At 42.8% G+C, this 22,851-nt stretch overlaps 2 protein-coding genes across 2 annotated transcripts; one reads left to right on the plus strand and one right to left on the minus strand.

Annotated features, from left to right (window-relative positions):
- Positions 1–228: 228 nt before the first annotated feature.
- On the minus strand, positions 229–5,643 carry capza1b (capping actin protein of muscle Z-line subunit alpha 1b). Its single transcript, NM_001140105.1, has 10 exons — positions 5,603–5,643; positions 4,364–4,427; positions 3,192–3,243; positions 2,992–3,055; positions 2,634–2,840; positions 2,314–2,393; positions 2,135–2,213; positions 1,970–2,041; positions 1,675–1,737; positions 229–1,582 (listed from the first exon to the last, which is right to left on the minus strand). The coding sequence occupies exons 1-10, from the start codon at positions 5,639–5,641 to the stop codon at positions 1,442–1,444; spliced, it is 861 nt and encodes a 286-aa protein (NP_001133577.1). The 5' UTR covers positions 5,642–5,643; the 3' UTR covers positions 229–1,441.
- On the plus strand, positions 5,163–17,915 carry LOC106566520 (acylamino-acid-releasing enzyme). The gene is made up of 24 exons (XM_014134617.2): positions 5,163–5,181; positions 8,836–8,940; positions 9,699–9,828; positions 9,931–10,057; positions 10,132–10,219; positions 10,370–10,445; positions 11,036–11,127; positions 11,273–11,350; positions 11,559–11,696; positions 11,792–11,883; positions 11,987–12,027; positions 12,100–12,221; positions 12,336–12,396; positions 12,496–12,593; positions 12,693–12,744; positions 12,859–12,947; positions 13,131–13,269; positions 13,442–13,525; positions 13,605–13,685; positions 14,952–15,040; positions 15,608–15,798; positions 16,339–16,441; positions 16,596–16,702; positions 17,177–17,915. Exons 2-24 carry the CDS (start codon positions 8,929–8,931, stop codon positions 17,280–17,282), a joined length of 2,196 nt encoding a protein of 731 aa, XP_013990092.1. The 5' UTR covers positions 5,163–5,181; positions 8,836–8,928; the 3' UTR covers positions 17,283–17,915.
- Positions 17,916–22,851: the final 4,936 nt, after the last annotated feature.

Below are 22,851 nucleotides of genomic sequence, written 5' to 3' on the forward strand. Positions count from 1 at the left end.
CATTGATTCCACTCCTCGCTTCCTTCTCAAAGTGCATTGGAGAAAAGGGGGAACCTCCAATACACCTGGAAAGGAGGCAAGGAGATAAGATGCAAGGAATCGCAGAAAGACAGATTGAGGTGGAGACCAGTCTATGACAGCTCCCACTGCTGCTGGACTGATGTCTGACTTTGTACAAAGTGATGAATCCAGCAATACAATGCCTGAGGAAAACAACAACCACGCCAAGATGATCAATTATTTTATTTGTACAACAGAATGAGGCAGTACAGTCCTGAACGTCACATCTGAGTACAGCGCTAGTCAGTGTGAAGGTTAAACACAGCACAGATGAACTGATCTCGAGTCAGCCTATGTAATATTGAGTAGGTGCATGTTGTGGCTGAACAGGGGTGTGTTCTGTGGGAAGCATGGTTTGCAGATAGATATTTACAGTACAGCACACAAGTCTTTATTCAGCATGACAGAGAAGTGTGTCTGCCCTACACAATGCATTTCTAATTGAACATTTTGTAACATTGGACCCTCCTGAACAAAGCCCCTGGTTTAAACTAAGTACTGAAATGGCTGTGTATAGTTTAAGGTACCTAAACACAGGTGTGAATATTACAGATGGACTGAGCCTAAGATTAAATTAAATAAAAACCTGCATAGCAAAATATAGATCTACGTGTATACATGGGAGAAAGGGGAGCTTTGCATGTATGGAGTTCTTTAGCATAGGAAAGAGATGTATTGGTATGGTTTGCCTTCAACAAAAGAGAAAGGACACAGCAATGGTGGTTGTCGCCAAGGTAAGACAGAAGAGAATTGATTCAGAAACTGAGGTGGTTATGATACAGTCTTTCAGCCATGGTATCCTTCATTGGCTCAAGCAGAGGACACATACAACAGGAAGAGGAAGAGAACAGCAGGGGAAAAAAGTAAACAGTTTCCTCAAAACTGACTAGATCGAGGACCAGTCCTGTTAAAGGGGAGAAATGGTGCTGATATGAACATCTATTGGAAAACATCCCCTGCTTGGTGTGCTTAATTGCCATGTTTAAATTATTTCAACATGTATCCTTCCTTTCTTGAGGTAATCACTGATCTGTACGTGATTGGATAAGAATAAGGAGTGTTTCCTACATCAAGGACAGAAGGAAGGATGCATTGTAAAATCATTCAACCTGGGGTCTTGGTGCAGCTGTTCAAGAGTGTCAACATTACAACATGAAACTCAGTATCCCTTTAGCAGACTCAAACTCCCCTCCTGTAACTCAAGACACATGTCCTTTTTCTCCAAAACGTCTTTAAACAATACAGAACTGTGCCCAACAGACTGTCAATCTGCAGCTTGGTTTGTTTTATTTTTTCATTTTCCCCCAGACTACAATATAAGCTTTGGTTAGTCCTTGCGCGAGCGTGTGTTGCCAGCCCAGCGGTGTGAGTCTCTGCTCCTCTATGCATTCTGCATCTCCTTGCCAATCTTGTAGCTGAGGATCTTGTTCCAGTCGATCTTAGTGCGCGTGACGGGCAGCTGGCGGCGCAGGGCCTTGAAGGTGGTGTCAGACATAGTCTGGTAGTTCTCACTGATCGCCGTCTACATTGAGGGGAGGAGATTTTACAAGAGAAGTATAGACAGCCATAAAGAACAGAACACACACGTCCATTGAAAAGGGTGAGGTAAATTACCTGGTAATCATTTTCAGCATTCTCAATGATATCCACAAACTCCTTGGCAGTCTGGCTCTCATTCTGTTGACAAATTATTTTAGAAAAAGAGTCGCCTTTGTCACACAGGTAATTGACCATAACCTGAACTGACCTAACCTGTTCAGTATACCGGTTATACAACATAATGGCAGAAGTTGTTACTTACAGTTTGCTTCCTTCTCATGTTTACATCAAAGGGATAGAGTGAAGACACTGAAGCAAAATGGGTTCTAATTGGCTGTTACTGAATAGAATCAGTGTTATGTCCACTCACAGTCACTGTTATAGACTCCTCCACTTCCTTATGGCTGACCAACTGCACATTACCATCCTCATAGTAGTGCACCTAGAGAGAGAGAGTCTGTTTAATTACTAGACTTTGGGGGTTTAATTATTATCTTCAGCATTTGTTTCTGTAGTAAATATCACGGCTGCCCACCTGTATCTTCAACACACCCACTACATGAGCAGTAGACTGACCAATGGTGAACTTCCACTCTGACCTACAGCGCCCATTCCTGAGAGAGAAGGCAGAATAAGTATGTGTGAAAGAGATTAAGTCACATAACATTCTGAACTTGTAAAGAACAATGTATAATGATGCCGTAGGGACTGTACCAGAAGTTTTTGGGTTGAAACTGGTGTCCCTCAATGCAGGCAATGATGGTTTGCTGACCATCAACTGTTTTCCCATATACCTGCAGAGAATACGGATGTCATGATTAGCGGCTTGAAGTAATGACATACAGTGGCAATATCACAAGGGTCAGGGTCAACGCCGTTAGCAGCACAATTGTGTTTCTGTTCTTTGATGCAAGTGTGTGTGGTATCATACAGACTCTGGGGTAGTGCTCTGACGTATGTGCTGAGTGAGTGTGGTTGTGTATTCATACGAGGTTATGAATGTGCGTGCGTGTGTGTGTGTGTGAGGGGGTTACCGTGCAGACTCCGCTGGGGTAGTGCTCTTTAACGTATGCGCTGAGCGCGGTGTCGCAAGCCTCTCTCCAAGCTCTCAGGGAGCTGTCTCCGTCGTATGGCTGCACATCGCTCACCTCCTTCCTCAGGTGGTCGAAGCGGAATGACACCCGGTTCCGAGGGTCCAGGAACCTCCCCTGACCCAGGTCCCCATGCTCTGTAATCAGAACCTGCAGAGGGAAGGGGGAGGGAGAGAGAGGATTGTTAACTGTTGTTGTTGACACAGTTTGTTTAGTAAACTGTACTAAACAGACTTAATTTGATAATAGCTGTGTGATCAGACTGCGGCTCCAGATAAACTCAGCCTTATATCACTCTTACCTGTTCATCATAGCCCTCAAGTTTGGCAGGGGTGAACTGATCCATGTTGTACTGGGCAAAAGCACTGGGGAGAGAGAACACAGAATGAAATAGAACATAGGATCTTTAGACTCCTACACCAATAATGAGTACTAATGATAAGTAATGATGTGTGGTTGTTTCAAAATGTTGACATCACATCGTGATAGGGTGCTACTCACTGAGCCGCTCCCTCCCTGAGCAGGTTGTCATTGTTGAGGAGAAGCCGCACATCTATAACGCAAAAGCATACATCAACATCAACTTGTCAGTCTGTAAACAAAACTCAGCTTGTAAGAGTTAAGCCAGCTAAGACTTTTTAGCTGTTAAAGTTTGTTGGGTTTTGTAAATATAATCTATTTTGTCATTATCCTACATCTTATCAATACACCTGTAAATGTGGACTCCAGCCCTACCTTGGCCTTGCATCCTTCACCTGTAAATGTGGACTCCTGCCCTACCTTGGCCTTGCATCCTTCACCTGTAAATGTAGACTCCTGCCCTACCTTGGCCTTGCATCCTTCACCTGTAAATGTGGACTCCTGCCCTACCTTGGCCTTGCATCCTTCACCTGTAAATGTAGACTCCTGCCCTACCTTGGCCTTGCATCCTTCACCTGTAAATGTAGACTCCTGCCCTACCTTGGCCTTGCATCCTTCACCTGTAAATGTAGACTCTTGCCCTACCTTGGCCTTGCATCCTTCACCTGTAAATGTGGACTCCTGCCCTACCTTGGCCTTGCATCCTTCACCTGTAAATGTAGACTCTTGCCCTACCTTGGCCTTGCATCCTTCACCTGTAAATGTAGACTCCTGCCCTACCTTGGCCTTGCATCCTTCACCTGTAAATGTAGACTCCTGCACTACCTTGGCCTTGCATCCTTCACCTGTAAATGTACACTCCTGCCCTACCTTGGCCTTGCATCCTTCACCTGTAAATGTGGACTCCTGCACTAACTTGGCCCTGCATCCTTCACCTGTACATATGGACTCCTGCCCTACCTTGGCCTTGCATCCTTCACCTGTAAATGTGGACTCCTGCACTACCTTGGCCTTGCATCCTTCACCTGTAAATGTGGACTCCTGCACTACCTTGGCCCTGCACTCTTCACCTGTGAACAAACATCTTGCACTTGAAGAAGCTGTCTGCCTGCCTTCCAGCAACACTTTAAGCCATGGGTCCACTATCTTACAATACATCAACAACTAGTCAGTCAGTCAGCAAACTACACAAAACACACATTCACCTTCAGTCAAGAAACCCTTACAATCACAAACTACATGGCACCATTTAAACAACAATGTGATTGTAGGCTATTCTCCATTCTTTTTAGTGGAAAACAAAACCTTCTCACCGTTGAAAACTTCGTTGAACTCTCCAGGGGGTGCATGGGTAACGAAGTTTGCTGCTATGCGGACCTGTGGAGAGAAGACGAATCAGTATCCTACTAGGCCTACATCCATTTATTTTAGAAATGTTCTATATTAGATCAGGCTGAGTGGGGAAAATAGCATTGTAATCCCAGTAAACCATGCATAGAGCGTGTGAGAGTGCTGTAAACTGATACTTTAGGCTAATGGACAACACACTGGAAAATAGCATTAGGTAGCCTAAGTTCATTTATAAACACATTAAACACAAATCCTGGTCATTAGAAACCAGTGCCACTGATTTTGACCCAACAGATGCAGTTGCATGGCCAGCCTCAATAGATTGCTGCTTATCCAGTTTCTATGGAAACTACCAGTCTTTACAGATTCTCATGCCCGGAACCTGAGCTGCATTCCACACAGCGCATACCCAATTTCCCCCCCGTACAGAAACAACCACTAGATACTTGTGTAGATCTGACATAGTCACTATATGGCAACATTTCTGAGGACAAAGTAGAACAAAAAAAAATGTTTTGTCGTCACACACACTGGATGCGTGCAGTAAAGTCCTAGAGGGTTGGGGGTAGGGAATAGGCCCTCCTAGGGTTGTTTGTTTCTGGACAGGGCCATAGCACTGTACTCCAGCTAAGCACTCGCACCCACTTTCACCAGTAAAGTTTCGGGTGTACAGTAAAGTGTCGGGTGTGTGTATACACGTCCTCTCTTTATGGCGTCTATAGCTAGCAGAAGCATCTGAGCTGCAACTGTATCTGTTTGACCTAGAAAACCTCTGATGTAGGTAGGTAACTAGCTAGCACTGCCTTACTGCTAGAAACGATATCAACGTTTTATTTTGCCTTACAGCTAACGTTAGCTACTTCCTGAATTGGCCCAACAGATCTAACCATATCCAAAAAGTAGGATCATGGGTTTCCATTAAACACACTGGAACTTTATTCCCGCACATAGCTAAATAGTTATATAACTACTAATAGTTACAATTTCTAGCCAGTAAAAGTTGACCAGTGAGGTTCAGGCTAACGTTAGCATAGTTAGCTAGCCACTCAAGTGAATCGTCTCTTTACTGAAACAGAGCAAACGCTAGTAGCTCTAAAATATAGTACCCATTTACTGTTGACCATCCAACAACCGGTGACACACAGAGTAACTTTAGAATAGAATAATATAGTCACTTGGGAATAAAATGATAATATCGTTACCTTCTCTTCTTCTGATAGCGGCTCCTCAAAATCGGCCATCTTGGCTTGTTGTGTGACCCCACCTACCCAGAGACAGAACACTCAGCCGACTAACACCAACATCATAACCAAACCCAGGGGGTGGAAGTGAAATGACGCTATTATTTTGGATATATCTACTTCTCACATGAAAGAAGTGAACCTCGTGTTATGTTGTTGCTGTTCAAATGTTGTAATTCAAAATATGCATTAGTAAGGTTCAGGTACATACTTATTTTAACCAGCAGAGGGCGCCGGATCTGAATCACGTGCTATTACCCCAGGGTTTCCCGTTTTAACAACATTTCTGAATACTGAAAACCAACGAACAAGGCCTGAAAACTAGCCCCCAAAATGTTGTTTGCATCAAGAGAGGAGTTGCCACATTTATCCGACTGTGCCATGTTCGCTGTTTTCCTGATAATTGGGCTACTTTTAAAACGATGTCACGCGAGAACATGTTGGGGTGTGTTGTGTTGTGTTGTGTTGGAGCGCCACAGTTACAGTTTTTACCAGTAGGTAGGCTATTTAGATTGTCGTTATGGAGACACCTATTTCCATAAAACATTCATACGCTAGAACTGATGCACATCAAGAAATAATGCAGACAAAGCAAAGGATAACGACTTTGGGCGCATTACATAAATCCGTTCGGAGTTGGTTTAAACTGCATTGACTGCTTAAAGAAAACGGTATCAAGCGAAGTGAATGCTCAGGTCTTGGGTCTCGGCGGCTGCCCTAGTGGACATTTGAAATAGAAGTTATGGAACTCCCTCGCGTGGTTCATTTTATAGGGAAAGTCCTCGATTAAACTGACAGGCTAAATGTGGGGAATTATACATTTGCCTCTGTTGGTCATCAAGTAGGCTATTCATGTATATGCCATTGTAGGCTACAATTTGATACGATAAATATGTTGAAATGACGATATCACTGGAGTCAGTGATTTACATTTTGACCACATCCTCAGTAGTCTATTCCAGCAGGCTATTTGGGAAACAAGCACTTTTTATTGCGAAATCGCCTCGCTAGTCATGGTGAATGAATGAATCTGTTAATTTGAACTAAGCAAGTTGCTAAATTGTTCAGTTTACATCTTTCCTACATTTTGTCTATGCTTCTGTAGACTATATTAAATTAGATGTAGGCCTAAATGAGACGTAGGCCTATCAGTTTGTCTTTCTCTAAGCAAACTATGGCACATTTTTTGCATAATCCAAGATTTTAGTCCATAGACTGGCTATTGAAATGACAAGTCAGTCTCACAAATGGCCATTTTTAACGATTTGCAGTCTTAACATCTGGCACATAATAACAGCACAATTGCCAGAAAATAGCCTAGCGTTAGTTTCTTGCTCAGAGATTTCGAGAGATCCTCTGTCCAACTTTCATCACTTAAACTCTCCTTTCGGAGTTATCTATAAAGGGGATTTATTTACAATTATAAACCCGGTTTGAGCCCTGAATGCTGATCAGACCAAATAACACGAGTATGACAAAACATGACTTTTTACTGTTCTAATTACATTGGTAACCAGTTTATAATAGCAATAAGGCACCCGGGGGATTGTGGTACATGGCCACTGCTAATAGTTGTATCTGGCCATCTTGTGCCTTATTGCTTAATCATAGCAATCAAACGAGTTGAATTGACATCCATTGATGGAAAATTATCTGGCGAGTTTAATAAGGGAGAATTATATTTTCTCTTGCCACATATTCAAATTCCTTTATTATGTCATAGCTTCCAATAATTATTATTTTGAGGTTAACCCGAATTTTGTTTCTAATGTCGTTACTATGACATTCATTGTTAATTGTCTCGATAACGTTAAGGAACCATGTTTTGTTTAATAGATAGGGCAACTCTTTTGCTATGAAAATAAATTGGCCTAGTTTTCTGTGGTCATTTTGTAGAAAATGTAACTTGACCTGGCAACCCTGGATAGGGTGCGTATCAATGGGCTTGTTTAATTGGTAAGGCTGAAGCAACCAACTGCAGACGGAAGTCGAGGATTCAAGTCTGGGGAGGTGCATCTACGATCGCCGAAAGTCGGACACTAAATTGGTCGTCCAACAGCAAAGCTCAGATGGCAGTGTTTTTTAAATAAATTCGAAATAAACATGTCTCCAACAACCATATCATACACTCACAAACTAAAATCATATGTGTACATGTATAACCAGAGAGAGCGCCTCAAATATCAAAGTTGGTTCCGGTTGCAGTCATGTCTTTGGTCACGTTCGTGTGGGTCAAACAAACACACTAAAGATTGGTTGACAATAGACCCTCCCACATTATGTGTAACACGCGGGATATGAACCTAAGTCTCCCACGGGCGCAACCGACGAGGCAATTCGACCAAGAGGAAACGCTCTCTTAGGCTGAGGGCAGACACTGATTTTGAAGTTCGATGGCGGGCTACCTTATCACGGGATCGTAACCGACTCATGTCAGCTGCAGGATGAAGTTGACGAAGAGCCACTGCAGAAACTTGTAGTCAAAACTTCATGACCTTTGATCACATGCTTTTTGTAAAGTTCATTCTGTCGATATGTAGGCGGAAGAATGACAATTTGTATCCCCAAAATGCAGTGGTGTAAAGTACTTAAGTAGTACTTTAAAGTAGTCGTCGTTTTTGGGGGGTATCTGTACTTTACTATTTATATTTTGAGCAACTTTTACTTTACTACATCCCTAAAGAAAATAACGTATTTTTTACACCCTACATTTTCTCTGACTCCCAAAGGTATTTTTTGAATGCTTAGCAGGACAGGAGAATTGTCAATTTCACGCACTTATCAAGAGAATGTCCCTGGTCATCCCTACTGCCTCTGAACTGGCAGACTTACTAAATACATGCCTATTTTATAAATTATGTCTGAGTGTTGGAGAGTCCCCCTGGCTATCTGTAAATTTTAAAGCAAGAAAATGTTGCCATCTGCTTTGCTTAATATAAGGAATTATACTTTTACTTTTGATACTTAAGTATATTTCGAACCAAATACTTTTACTCAAGTAGTATTTTACCGGGTGACTTCCACTTTTACTTGAGTGACTTTCTATTAAGGTATCTATACTTTTACTCAAGTATGACAATTAGGTACTTTTTCCACCACTGCCAAAATGCAACACACGGAAAGGCGGTGAGCGACTTGACAAAAGTGATCCGCTCCCATCCAACGCGGTCATTGTCAAATTATCCCAAATCCAGGAAAACCAAGGACATGGCAACCCTGTTGTACCCTGCCTAACAACACAGAAACAACGACACTACACGCAGAGCTGTTGATCAGTCAGAGCCGCGATGGAGTCCCAGGTAAGTTTTATTAAATAGCTATCAGTGTGTTAAATTCCAGTTTATTTAAATTTAATGTGAGCTTTTACACAAAGCTAGCTACTTGCTTGTCCAACTTCCCATTATGTACTAGTTAGCTAGCTAATTTAAGTAACTACCGTATGTTCGCTATTTTTCTTTCCAGCTAGTGTAGTGAATTTGAAATGCTAACTATTTATTTTCCAGCTAGTATAGGCAGAGATACTGGATATAATGTCTGCGGTGTAGCATTAGGCAGTCATTGGTTTAGCTAGCTCTGCTAGCTTTCTTATGGTGACGCGCAGAAAGCACTTCCTGGTCAGTCAAGTAAGCCACTCTAGTTATGTTGGATATAGCGTGCTCAACTAAACAAACAATAATTTAAAGCTATACTAATATTCGTCTTCACTAGGGAGTGATAGGAGGCTGTTATTTTAGAATAATTAGCTAACAAGCCAACTGAACCTATTAGCCAGTAACCTACAAGAGTCCTATTCCTTAGGACTAAATAACCTTGCATCTTGTTTTGTCACAAAGCCTGTCAGTGTTAACAAGGATTTCATTGTTACTTATGTAGTGAGACATAGGAATTGCATGCTGCACTGACTATTGCAATTAGTAAACAAGCCAGTCTACCACTATTGTCTCAGTCCAGGGTCAAGAGAGACAACCAGTAAAAGATGAACTCATCAATGCGGGTTGTGAGACATTGTTTATCCCTGATGCGATGTGCAAGTTCCTCATCTGTTGTGTGTGGAAAGGTAATGACTAATCCGGAAGACATCTCCAAACTCTACCGGGAGTTGAGCCTGTTTCCCTCCCTGACCCGAGCTGACGTAGGGCCAGTCATAACATCGCAGTATGGAGGAAAATACAGCAACATCTACACAGGTGTGTGTGTGTCTGTCTGTCTGTCTGTCTGTCGGTCGGTCTGTCTCTTTCAGTTCGTTGGTCTGTGTTTGGGTTTTCATGCCTTTATTCTGTGTCCCCTAGAATGGAGTCAGCGGGATCTGGAGAGGAACGAGAATGTCAAATTCTGTCGGCAGTACATTGTGTTTCACGACGACAAGTCGGTGGTCTACTCTGGACCCTCAGGAAACTGCACAGAGATCAAGGGAGAGTATGTGGACATTTGACAGTTTGACACATGAGTGTGTTATGTGTGTGGTTAATTTAGTGTTTTCTCTGTGTCAGGTTGCTGAGTAAAGACTCTCCATCAGGAGACATGAAAGCGGTGGTGAGAGAGAGCAGCATCAAAGGAGAGGACAAACAGTTTCTGGAGGTGAGGGTCTCTCTCTCTGTCTCTCTCTCTATCTGTCTACACAACTGACCTTGGATAAGTGCCTAGGTTGGGGCAACCCCCCCCGCCCCCCGCCCCTATATCCTAAACCTCTTTTCCCTTTGACCCCTCCTCCATTCGGTGACCACTCAGATCTGGAGTAAGAACATCAAAGTGAAGAGCATCAACCTGACAGCCCTGAAGAAACATGGCAAGGTCTATGAAGACGGTGAGACACCAATGTAATGTCTCTGTATATGAGAGACTTCCTGAAGTTCTTCTGTTACTGGCACACAATAAACTGTTGTTTTCCCTAAAGACCCGAACAGACTGTGCCGTCTTATGCCACGATTTGGCCGTCCCAGACAAAATTGACATGCCTTGGGGAAAAATCTCTGAATCAAAATGATACCACAGCAACTGTTATTCTTAGGAAGCCGATTTGATTTTGAGTTCGGACATATAAAGTTTGTATGTGTGAATTATTTCTAAGATGCATACTTTGTTTTTCTGAACTCTCTTCACTCGCCCATAAGCATAGAGGGAGGCATGCCCTACTGGTGTTGGCACATGCTCAGATCAAATCTATCGCTGCAGTTGACGTAGCCTACATCAGCTTACGTAGCCTCGCAAGCCAATCACAGAATATGATGAGGGAACTGAAGCAAATCGTACAATCTGTCAAGATTTTAATTTGGTAACATCGCACAGTGTGACATCTAATAATCATACATTACTGAATCTGGGAAGGCCTTAACACCAAAGTATATCAGGCACATTCTTTGGTTGACCCACCTGTTCATTTGTATCTGTTCCCAGACCAGTTTGGCTGCCTGGTGTGGTCCCACTCTGAAACTCACTTGCTGTATGTGGCTGAGAGAAAGAGACTCAAGGCACAGTCCTTCTTCCAGGTCTGGCCTTCAAAACACACACCTACAATTCAAACATGAGCACAATGCACTCTCACAATGCAGTGCTAATGAACTTCACTGCAAAATGTGTTAGTGATTTCCTCACTTGGTCTATTTCTTAACCCCTTCCATCTCTACTATACAGTCAGTGTCTCCTGAGTCCTGTTCTCTTGCTGATGAAGAGGAGGGGGTGAAAATGGGCAAGGAGGAGGAGACCACAAAGGTAAGGAGGAGGATTTATCCAATGATAAACTGTTCCATTGATTGACCCCCTGCTTTTAACTAAAACGTCTTGGTTCACCAAACTGTGTGTTTGCTCCTCCCGTCCTGCAGGGGGAGCAGTTTGTGTTTTATGAGTGTGTTTTCTTCTCCCGTGCTGCAGGGGGAGCAGTTTGTGTTTTACGAGTATGTTTGCTCCTCCCGTGCTGCAGGGGGAGCAGTTTGTGTTTTACGAGGACTGGGGGGAGACCTTGGTCAGTAAAAGTTCTCCTGTGCTGTGTGTGTTGGACATCGAGGGTAGCAACGTCTCTGTGCTAGAGGGAGTCCCAGATAACATCTCGCCAGGCCAGGTCAGTACCGTGTGTGTGTGTTGCTGGGTGCCATTTCTGTGTGTGTGTTGCAATGTATATATGTGCTGTACCAGTGTTATAACTTGTGTCCCCAGGCGTTTTGGGCTCCGAGTGACACAGGCGTGGTGTTCGTGGGCTGGTGGCATGAGCCCTTCAGACTGGGCCTCAAATACTCGCCCAACCGCAGGTGAGCACTGTGATTGGTCAGATCAGAGTGGTGGTTATGAGTAGCAGCTCTTAAATCCAGTAAAGGCCTCACACTCTCTCCCTCCCTGTGTTTTCTAATTCAGATCCTCCTTGTTCTATGTTGACCTGACTGGGGGACAGTGTGGTAAGTGTATTTCACTCTGAGCTATACATGACCATAGTATTTTCTAGAAGTCTGTTTGTTTCCCTCTCTCAGAGCAGCTTTCATCAGGCTCCAGTGCTGTGTGTTCACCCAAGCTCAGCCCAGACCAGTGCAGGATTATCTACCTGGAGTGTGCTGTCTACGGACCTCACCAGCAGTGTAGCAGGCTTTGTATGGTGAGTGAGTGAGCAAGAGAGAGGAAAACATATCCAACTGCTCCCAATTAGAGAAATGATTTGAATACTATTGGAATATACCTCATGTCTTGAGTTGATGGCTGTGTGTTGTAGTATGACTGGTACACCAAGAGGACCTCTGTGGTGGTGGACGTGGTAAAGAGGCCCAGAGAGGGTAAGGAAATGTTTCTTTTTTGTAAAGTAGATTTTGTTAGTATAATTACAGGCACTTTGCGAGTGTATTCTGTTTATTCTAAATGTTTGTGTGTTCAAGATGGCTTTGCCGGGATCTACAGCTCGTCTCTGTCTCCTCTGTGCTGGTCAGCTGACAGCCAGCGCATCCTGGTCTCCAGTCCACAGGGCAGCCGCAAGGTAACCACCCTAGACACTGATGATAGATAATTAGTATAATTAATTATGCCATATGTATGGCCACAATCGAATCATGTTGACATGTTTTGACTCCTGTAGGATCTGCTGTTGGTGGAAACGACCACAGGGAGCGTCACCTCTCTGACATCAAGTGAGTGGGGTCACACAGTCCCCTGCCCCCTAGTCAGTCCACGGACAAATACTGTCTCTGAGTTGTAAAGCTCTAGGGCTGTTACTGTTCTAACATTCTGGTGTTCCCCTGTAGAGTCTCCAGGGGGCAGCTGGTCATTGCTGACCATCGAGAGAGACCTGATGGTGGTCAGCTGGTCTTCCCCTAACTGCCCCCCCAGCCTGGTAATGTAGCCACGCCCACACACATACATACTCAATAAAGGTTGTGTATTACTTGACAATGCTTTGCAGTAAAATAGACACATTATTGAAATATCTCACTTTGGATGAGTCATTTATAGTAACGTCTGCTTAATGCCCATTGTCTATTGTTTTGTTATTAATTACCTTATTTTCTGTGGCTAGAGGGTGGGCTTCCTGCCACTGGGTGGTTCCAGTGAGGAGGTGGACTGGGTCATGCTGGAGGAGTCTCAGACCCAGCCTGATATCGATTGGCAGATCCTCAACTTCACCCCGCCCCCAGAGCAGGACAACAGCCAATACCGTAAGAACATCCACTCTCACAGTTGGACCTTTTCTCTCTAGCATGTCAATTATCAGTAAATTCTCTCCTATGTGTCTGAATCCACAAGCATTTCGCTACACCTGCAATAACATCTTCTAAACGTGTGTATATGACAAATAAAGTTTGATTTAATATTATCCTTGTTATGTAGCTGGTCTGGACTTTGACGCCCTCCTGCTGAAACCAAAGGATGTGAAGGAGGGAGTGAAACTGCCACTCATAGTCACCCCACATGGTAAGTTACAGGAAGCTGATCCTAGATCTGTACCTAGGGGAAACTTCACTCTCTCTCTCTCTCTCTCTCTCTCTCTCAGGTGGTCCTCACTCTGTGATTGTAGCAGACTGGCTGCTCTCTTCCTCAGTGCTGTGCAGGATGGGCTTTGCTATCCTACTGGGTGAGTAGAGCTACGGTTTATTATGTCTCTATCTGCATAATAGATTGAAAATCTTGACGTGGAAACAATGTGGTGACGATGAATCATTGTGGAAAACCGATTGGCTTAGCAAAAAGTCATCAAGGAATTTTGTGTTTTTGTCTTGTCTTTTTTGATCCAATGAGTTGTACATTTTTTTGTTTTTATCAATTTGAATTCACGTTAGTTGACAACTGAATCAAATGTAAATCAAAACTAGACGTGGAACTGGTGTCTGTGCCCAGTGGGATTGGTTAGGGGTTAGAGCAGGGATCATCAAGCCACTGGCCAATTTATTATAATTTTGTTTTATAATAATACTTTTTAAAGTTGGGTCCGCACTCAAAATGTCTTATTTTTGTTTGTTTATTTGTTAGTATTTTGTACTGCATCAGGATGGCATACACAGACGTTCTGATTAACAGCCTTCTTTTCCCCCCACACCATATTGTCTACACCGAGCCAGGGTGTTTGAATCCAGTAGAGGAAACTAGCTACAGGAGCAGGTCAGGGAATCATTGTGGGTCATTCATTGGATGTGTATGACAGCAGGTAGCCTAGTGGCTAAGTGCGTTGGGCCAGTAGCCGAAAGGTCGCTGGTTCGAATCCCTGAGCTGACTAGGTGACAAATCTGTACATGTGCCCTTGAGCAAGGCATTACTTGCTCCTGTAAGTCACTCTGGATAAGAGCGCCTGCTAAATGGGGGGGTGGATGAATGGGGATCCTTTCCTCTCTGTAGTCAGTGTTGCTACAGGGATCACAGGCTTAGCTTATTATGGTGTTTTAACATTGACATGGTAACAGTGTTTCCTTTGCAGTTGTCACGCTACGCCACGGCAAAATCATTGTCGCCACACCCAAAAAATATAAAACATGAAAACATATTTCTGCCGAGGTGCACTTTGAAGATGCTACAACAGTCCACATTTACTTTTCCTCTACCAGCAAAACAATGAATGAATAAAACAAATCTGACAACCCCATAGAATAGTCGATTTACCTTATAAGTGCCATAGGGAGGGAATGTTTATAGCGATGGCATCGTTAAGCACGTTACCGCTCTGCAGTGTGTAGGGGAGAGTGGGGCTGAAGGTAAAATGCCACCCTACCTCAATCATTTTTTGGGAGTGACTTAAAAATGGCTCCATTCAAAGAAAAAACATTTCTAGTTGAGCAAGATTAGTGTCAACAGGGGAAGCTGTTGGGGGGTTGAAATGTTCACTTGTACCTCACTTGTGTCCTTTCAGTGAACTACCGCGGCTCCATAGGCTACGGCCAGGACAGTATCCTCTCTCTACCTGGTAATGTGGGCACTCAAGACGTCAAGGATGTTCAGGTACAGAAACATGAGTTACACCACACGGTCTTTTCAGATCATTGTGTGGCTTATTAGTCTATAGTAGTGATGCACCGATATTCCATTTTTGGCCTACACAGTAAAGAGAGAATGCCACCGAATCGCTTGTTCACAGCCTGTGTCCGCAGTTTTGTTGAGCAGGCGTTTCAATGCCATGACCGAGGGTATCACGTCTGCTGCAGATGCAGTTGATGAGCTTATTTCTCCAGTCAGTTGTTTGAATGGAGCTAGCTAGTGTGTTCATGTTTTAAACATGTTCTCACATACCATTGAAATGGCAGCAGAGGTATGACAACCAGCACATTCTGAGCACGATAAGTTCACCGATATATTGTGCGTCTCTGGTCTATAGTATTCAGCCTTAGAATCAGTCTGTCTGACTCTGACCTTTCATTTTCACAGTATTTTTGTAGTCTCTGTCATCTCCCCTCTCAAACCACTCTTCTTCCTCCCGCGTACTTTCTCTCACTTCTCTCTCTCACTTCTCTCTCTCACCCTCCCATCTACCCTCCCTCTCTTTCATCATGCTGTTGTTTCTGGCTCTAGTTTGCAGTGGAGAGTGTTCTGAGGGGCGGGGCGTTTGACGAGCAGAAGGTTGCGGTTGCCGGGGGTTCCCATGGCGGATTCGTGGCCTGTCATCTAATTGGCCAGTACCCAGAGTTTTACAAGGCCTGCGTGGCTCGGAACCCTGTCATCAACCTGGCCTCCATGATCGGGAGCACCGACATCCCAGACTGGTAAAATCACACTTTCTCACTACCATGCCCACACAAACATCCGCTAACTCATAGGGACGATACCGGTATCACAGTATATTTTCCATGGCAAAAAATCCTTTAAAACCTGCTGTATGTAAAATATTGTGTGCTATAGCTTGGAAAATAAGTACATGTGACTCTGGATGACATCATGTTTCCAACATTAGGGATGTTTTCCTAAAGAAGTTGGGTCTGCTTCATGTTTTGTTTCAGTGCCAGGACACTGAGTGTCTTGATACAGGTATCATCCCAGCCCTACTTAGCCATTACCACATAGGCTTGACATCCATGACATTTACTTTCAGGTTGGTGGATACAGAGAGAGACAAACGCACTTCAGTCTTAGGGGGTTTTATAGGCTTGCCGGGATGTGTCGTCTGCCTCTGTCTCTCTAGGGAGAGGACGCAGTCAGTAATTCAAACAACCAGAAGGGAAACTAGATATGATAGAATCCATACGATTTGTTTTTTGTTCCCTTTTCTCTAAGGTGTGGTTAACCAACGTGTGGGTGTGTTTCAGGTGTATGGTGGAGGCTGGCTATAACTACAGTACAGATTGCCTGCCTGACCCTGCAGTCTGGGAGCAGATGTTAAACATGTCTCCTATCAAACATGTCAAACAGGTGTGTGTGTTATCCAGCGGACTGTGTTTCACGTTCTGTTTGTTTACTGATCCAATGCAGGTGAAAAAATCTCTGCTGTCTCTACCCTTGTTTTTCTGTGCCTTGTGTCTGTGTGTTGACTGTAACAATGTATGTGACTGTTGTCGCCATTCAGGTGAAGACTCCTGTGTTGCTGACTCTGGGAGAGGATGATAAGCGTGTGCCCCCTAAGCAGGGAATTGAGTACTACAGAGCCTTGAAGGCACTACAAGTCCCAGTGCGGTGAGTAGACTGCCTTTGTGCTGTTGGCTGCTGGGTAATGTAGTATTTAGTGGTGTGGCGGTCACATATCAGAATAAAGACAGTGAAGTACTTTGTATGCGTTAAGTAAAGGTAATCAACAGCTAACCAGGTAATGGGGGTGCTTGCCAAAGACAGATTCTCTTCCTATTTGTAAAAAAACAAAAACAAGATACTGTCTTAAACTGAGACTCAGTGATTTGACGTTGCCACGAGCAGTGGGATGAACCGCAGATGAATGCTATGCAAGATAATGCACTCAGTATTACACAGTATCTTTGCATGTGCATGGGTGAGCTTCAATCTCCTATAAACGTGATAGCTGCAGCACCAAAACAGAAGTTTAGCCTCACGCTTCCGTGGTCTTTCTTAGTTGGTCTTTGCCAGCCCGATGTTGTTTACTTCATGCATCGCTGACTCTAGTTTCTTAACTCCGCCTGGATGCCTTTCTTTCAGGTTGCTATGGTACCCTGGGAACAACCACTCCCTGTCCAAGGTGGACGCGGAGTCTGATGGCTTCATGAACATCGCTGTCTGGATGACCCAGCACCTGTCTCTGTGACGATACCATTAGCAGTAGCATGCTAACCCTATGATAGCTCTAGCATGGTAACAACAGGATGTTAATCTGTATAATAACGGTGTGAGGGTCAGGCCAAAGCGCTGAGGGTACTGTAGGCTACCTGCACTAAGTCATCTATGATTAGATCATCTGCATCAGTTTATAGCTTTGGAATTACACCTTCTGAAGGGTGGCAAGTTATCTTGTCCTATATCAAATATGAAACTTGAAACGCATTGATTTTGCTGTCATTTAGCAACACTAATCCTTATTTTCAACTTTTCTTCATGAAAAGGTTCCGCCTATGATTAAACAAGGGCTATGGGTACTGCCGTTCAGAAATGATCGAATACCTTTTTATTTAGAAAGATACTAAACAGCTATGTAGTTTCATCATCTAAGTTGTGATTAATGTGATCATAATATGAAGAGAAAGAAAGTACTTTGAATATTCTTGCGCTAAACATTATGGACCAAGTAATGGTAACACCAGGTGAAAGGTCTACTCTTCACATTGTACTCATTACATTCATTCTGATGGTGCTTTCCAGGGCTGCAGATGCTTTATACTGATTGTAACAACCAGGGATCTTTCTCTAGTGATTCTATCAATAAAACATGTTTTGGCTATTATACAGTTGAAGTCAGAAGTTTATATACACCTTAGCCAAATACATTTAAACTCAGTTTTTCACAATTTCTGACATTTAATCCTAGTAAAAATTACCTGTCTTAGGTCAGTTAGGATCACCACTTTATTTTAAGAATGTGAAATGTCAGAATAATAGTAGAGAGAATGATTATTTCAGCTTTTATTTATTTCATCACATTCACAGTGGGTCAGAAGTTTACATACACTCAATTAGTATTTGGTAGCATTGCCTTTAAATTGTTTAACTTGGGTCAAACATTTCGGGTAGCCTTCCACAAGCTTCCCACAATAAGTTGGGTGGATTTTGGCCCATTCATCCTGACAGAGCTGGTGTAACTGAGTCAGGTTTGTAGGCCTCCTTGCTTGTACATGTTTTTTTCAGTTCTGCCCACAAATTTTGTATGGGATTGACGTCAGGGCTTTGTGATGGCCACTCCAATACCTTGACTTTGTTGTCCTTAAACCATTTTGCCACAACTTTGGAAGTATGCTTGGGGTCACTGTTAATTTGGAAGACCCATTTGCGACCAAGCTTTAACTTCCTGACTGATGTCTTGAGATGTTGCTTCAATATATCCACATAATTTCCCTACCTCATGATGCCATCTATTTTGTGAAGTGCACCAGTCCCTCTTGCAGAAAAGCACCCCCACAACATGATGCTGCCACCCCTGTGCTTCACAGTTGGGACTTCGGCTTGCAAGCCTTCCCCTTTTCCCTCCAAACATAACGATGGTCATTATGGCCAAACAGTTCTATTTTGGTTTCATCAGACCAGAGGACATTTCTCCAAAAAGTACGATCTTTGTCCCCATGTGCAGATGCAAACCGTAGTCTGGCTTTTTTATGGCGGTTTTGGAGCAGTGGCTTCTTCCTTGCTGAGCGGGCTTTCAGGTTATGTGAATATAGGACTAATTTTTACTGTGGATATAGATACTTTTGTACCTGTTTCCTCCAGCATCTTCACAAGGTCCTTTGCTGTTCTGGTTGATTGATTTGCACTTTTCGCACCAAAGTGCGTTCATCTCTAGGAGACAGAATGCGTCTCCTTCCTGAGCGGTATGACGGCTGCGTGGTCCCATGGTGTTTCAACTTGCGTACTATTGTTTGTACAGATGAACGGGGTCCCTTCAGGCGTTTGGAAATTGCTCCCAAGGATGAACCAGACTTGTGGAGGTCTACATTTTTTTTTCTTTAGGTCTTGGCTGATTTCTTTTGATTTCCATGATGTCAAGCCAAGAGGCACTGAGTTTGAAGGTAGGCCTTGAAATACATCCACAGGTACACCTCCAATTGACTCAAATCAGAAGCTTCTAAAGCCATGACATCATTTTCTGGAATTTTCTAAGCTGTTTAAAGGAAGTCAACTTAGTGTATGTGAAATTCTGATCCACTGGAATTGTGATGCAGTGAAATAATCTGTTTGTAAACAATTGTTGGAAAAACCGACTTGCCAAAACTATAGTCTGTTAACAAGAAATTTGTGGAGTGGTTGAAAAACGAGTTTTAATGACTCCAACCTAAGTGTATGTAAACTTCCGACTTCAACTGTATATGTTGAGTTTGTCCCTCATTGCCACTTTGCCTTCCATCATTTTGCACTATGATACTGGGAGAACATGGAAAGATGAGGTGTTGAACATAGGGTGGTTGGTAACCTAGCGGTTAGAGCGTTGGGCCTTTAACTGAAAGGTACCTGAGCCGACAAAGTGAAAAATCTGTCTGTGCCCTTTGAGCAAGGTCCTTAACCTTAATTTGCTCCAAGGCAGAGTTCATGAAGTCACAGAATTTTAAAAAGTTTTCTGGGCCGGGAAAAGTTTTGGGGAAATTATCAAATCTGAAAAGTCATGGAAGTTAATAACCTTTCTGTTAATGGAATGTATAGGCACAGTTCACTATTTTATCAATAAAATAAAAATCCACATATCAGCCAGGATCGGAAAACACGTCTGTTTGTGTGCATCACCTGCATATGTGTGAGATGAGTGGGCTGTTTGTTGCTCAAGGAGAGAAAGACAGTTGGACATTGCAGCAGAAGGTAGAGTGCATTTACAGCCTCATTCTAAAATTTATGAAATAGTTTTTTTCCCCCTCAACTTACACACAATACCCCATAATGACAAAGCAAAAAAAGGTTTTAATCTATTTTAGCAAAGGTATTACAATAACTGATATCACATTTACATAAATATTCAGACCCTTTACTCAATACTTTTTTGACGTGCCTTTGGCAGCGATTACAGCCTTAAGTCTTCTTGGGTATGACGTTACAAGCTTGGCACACCTGTATTTGGGGAGTTTCTCCCATTCTTCTCTGCAGATCCTCTCAAGCTCTGTCACGTTGGATGGGGAGCGTCGCTGCACAGCTATTTTCTGGTCTCTCCAGAGATGTTTGATCAGCTTGAAGTCCGGGCTCTGGCTAGACCACTGAAGGGCATTCAGAGACTTGTCCCAAAGCCACTCTTGCGTTCTCTTGGCTGTGTGCTTAGGCTTGTTGTCCTGTTGGAAGGTGAACCTTTGTCCCAGTCTGAGGTCCTGAGAGCTCTGGAGCAGGTTTTCATCAAGGATCTCTCTGTACATTTCTCCGTTCATCTTTCCCCATGATCCTGACCAGTCTCCCAGTCCCTTCCGCTGAAATACATCCCCACAGCATGATGCTGCCACCACCATGCTTCACCGTAGGGATGGTGCCAGGTTTCCTCCAGATGTGACGCTTGGCATTCAGGCCAAAGAGTTCAATCTTGGTTTCATCAGACCAGATAATCTTGTTTCTCATGGTCTGAGAGACTTTAGGTGTCTTTTGGCAAACTCCAAGCGGGCTGTCATGGGCCTTTTACTGAGGAGTGGCTTCCGTCTGGCCACTCTACCATATTGATTGGTGGAGTGTTGCAGAAATGGTTGTCCTTCTGAAAGGTTCTCCCATCTCCACAGAGGAACTCTGGAGCTCTGTCAGAGTGACCATCGGGTTCTTGGTCACCTCCCTCAGTTTGGCAGGGTGCAGAGTCTTGGTGGTTCCAAACTTCTTCCATTTAAGAATGATGGCGGCCACTGTGTTCTTGGGGACCTTCAATGCTGCAGGCATTTTTTGGTACCCTTCCCCAGATCTGTGCTTCGACACAATCCTGTCTTGGAGCTCTACAAACAATTCCTTCGACCTCATGGCTTGGTTTTTGCTCTGACATGCACTGTCCCCTGTGGGACCTTATATAGACAGGTGTGTGTGCCTTTCCAAATCATGTCCAATTAATTGAATTTACCACAAAAGGACTCCAACCAAGTTGTAGAAACATCTCAAGAATTATCAATGGAAACAGGATGCACCTGAGCTCAATTTCGAGTCTCATAGCAAAGGGTCTGAAAACTTATGTAAATAAAGTATATATATTTTTTTTTCCTAAACTTGTTTTCGCTTTGTCATTATGGGGTATTGTGTGTTGATTGATAAGGGGATTTTTTTTAATATCAATTTTAGAATAAGGCTAGTGTAACAAAATGTGGAAAAATGGTCCCGTGTGGCTCAGTTGGTAGAGCATGATGGTGTTTGCAACGGCAGGGTTGTGGGTTCGATTCCCACGGGGGACCAGTACGGGGGGAATTTTTTTTTGAAATGTATGCATTCACTACTGTAAGTCGCTCTGGATAAGAGTGTCTGCTAAAATGACTAAAATGTAAAAAGTTAAGGGGTCTGAATACTACTTAAGTAAAAAAAAAATGTTTAGTTTTAAATATACTTAACTATCAAAAGTAAATGTAATTGCTGAAACACACTTAAGTATCAAAAGTAAAACTAAAAGCATGAATCATTTCAAATTCCTTATATTAAGCAAACCAGACAGCACAAATGGCTTTTATTTTTTATTTACGGATAGCCAGGGGCACACTCCAACACTCAGACTTCATTTACAAACTAAGCATTTGTTTTCAGTGAATCCACCAGATCAGAGGCAGTGGGGATGACTAGGGATGTTCTCTTGATAAGTGTGTGAATTTGACTATTTTCTGTCCTGCTAAGCATTGAAAATGTAACTGGTACTTTTGGATATCAGGGAAAATGTATGGCGTAAAAAGTACATTGTCTTTAGGAATGTAGTGAAGTAAAAGTTGTCAAAATATAAATAGCAAAGTATAGATACTCCTTAAGTAGAACTTTAAAGTATTTTTACTTAAGTACTTTACACCACTGTATTTAGGTAACCAATTCAAAACATGTATTGTACACTGTAGTTAACTGTTAAGCTGTTATTAGCATGTATTAATGTTTTCGTCATGTCCCAAAAACCTTCCACCAACACTCGCGAATAAGGCCATACACAGTTGATTTCATTTTTTAATGAATCAGATTATTCATTTAAACAATTATTTTTGACAAAATTAACGATTCACTTCGCCATTTATTATTTGAGATTCAGTTCAATCGTGATTAATCGAATCAGGTGAATCAAAATAATTTGTGAATCGCAAACAGTAATTTTAGGAAGAAATATTTATTTTAGATTATGTTTAAATTTGTTTGTAGATACAGTACTTCCAGTTGATTTGGGCATCCAATGTATGGGACATTGCAAACTCAAAAGATGCTAGTCAGCAGTGGTGTGAAGTACTAAAGTAGTTTTTCTGGGTATCTGTACTTTACTGTTGACATTTGATACTTTTACTTCAATACATTCCTAAATAATATTATGTACTTTTTATTCCATACATTTTCCCTCACACCGAAAACTACTCTTTACACTTTGAATGCTTAGCAGGACAGGAAAATGGTCCAATTCATTCAGTTATGAAGAGAACGTCCCTGGTCATCCCGATTTGCCTCTGATCTGACGAACTCACTACACACAAATGTTTAATTTGTAATTGATTTCTGAGTGTTGGAGTGTGCCCAAGGCTATCTGTAATTCTTTTTTTTTTTTTTAAGAA

The sequence above is a fragment of the Salmo salar genome, chromosome 13, assembly GCF_965601325.2.
Source record: "Salmo salar chromosome 13, fSalSal1, whole genome shotgun sequence".
NCBI lineage: Eukaryota > Metazoa > Chordata > Actinopteri > Salmoniformes > Salmonidae > Salmo > Salmo salar.

What these genes read in the sequence shown, in the direction of transcription:
- capza1b (NM_001140105.1), bottom strand. Translation starts at nt 5,641, where the DNA reads ATGGCCGATTTTGAGGAGCCGCTATCAGAAGAAGAGAAG. An exon ending in CGCTATCAGAAGAAGAGAAG is followed by an intron (nt 4,428 to 5,602) that starts GTAACGATATTA and finishes TTCTCTCCACAG; the next exon opens with GTCCGCATAGCAGCAAACTT. An exon ending in CTCAGGGAGGGAGCGGCTCA is followed by an intron (nt 3,056 to 3,191) that starts GTGAGTAGCACC and finishes CTCTCTCCCCAG; the next exon opens with TGCTTTTGCCCAGTACAACA.
- LOC106566520 (XM_014134617.2), top strand. An exon ending in AGGCACAGTCCTTCTTCCAG is followed by an intron (nt 11,128 to 11,272) that starts GTCTGGCCTTCA and finishes TCTACTATACAG; the next exon opens with TCAGTGTCTCCTGAGTCCTG. An exon ending in CTATCAAACATGTCAAACAG is followed by an intron (nt 16,442 to 16,595) that starts GTGTGTGTGTTA and finishes GTCGCCATTCAG; the next exon opens with GTGAAGACTCCTGTGTTGCT.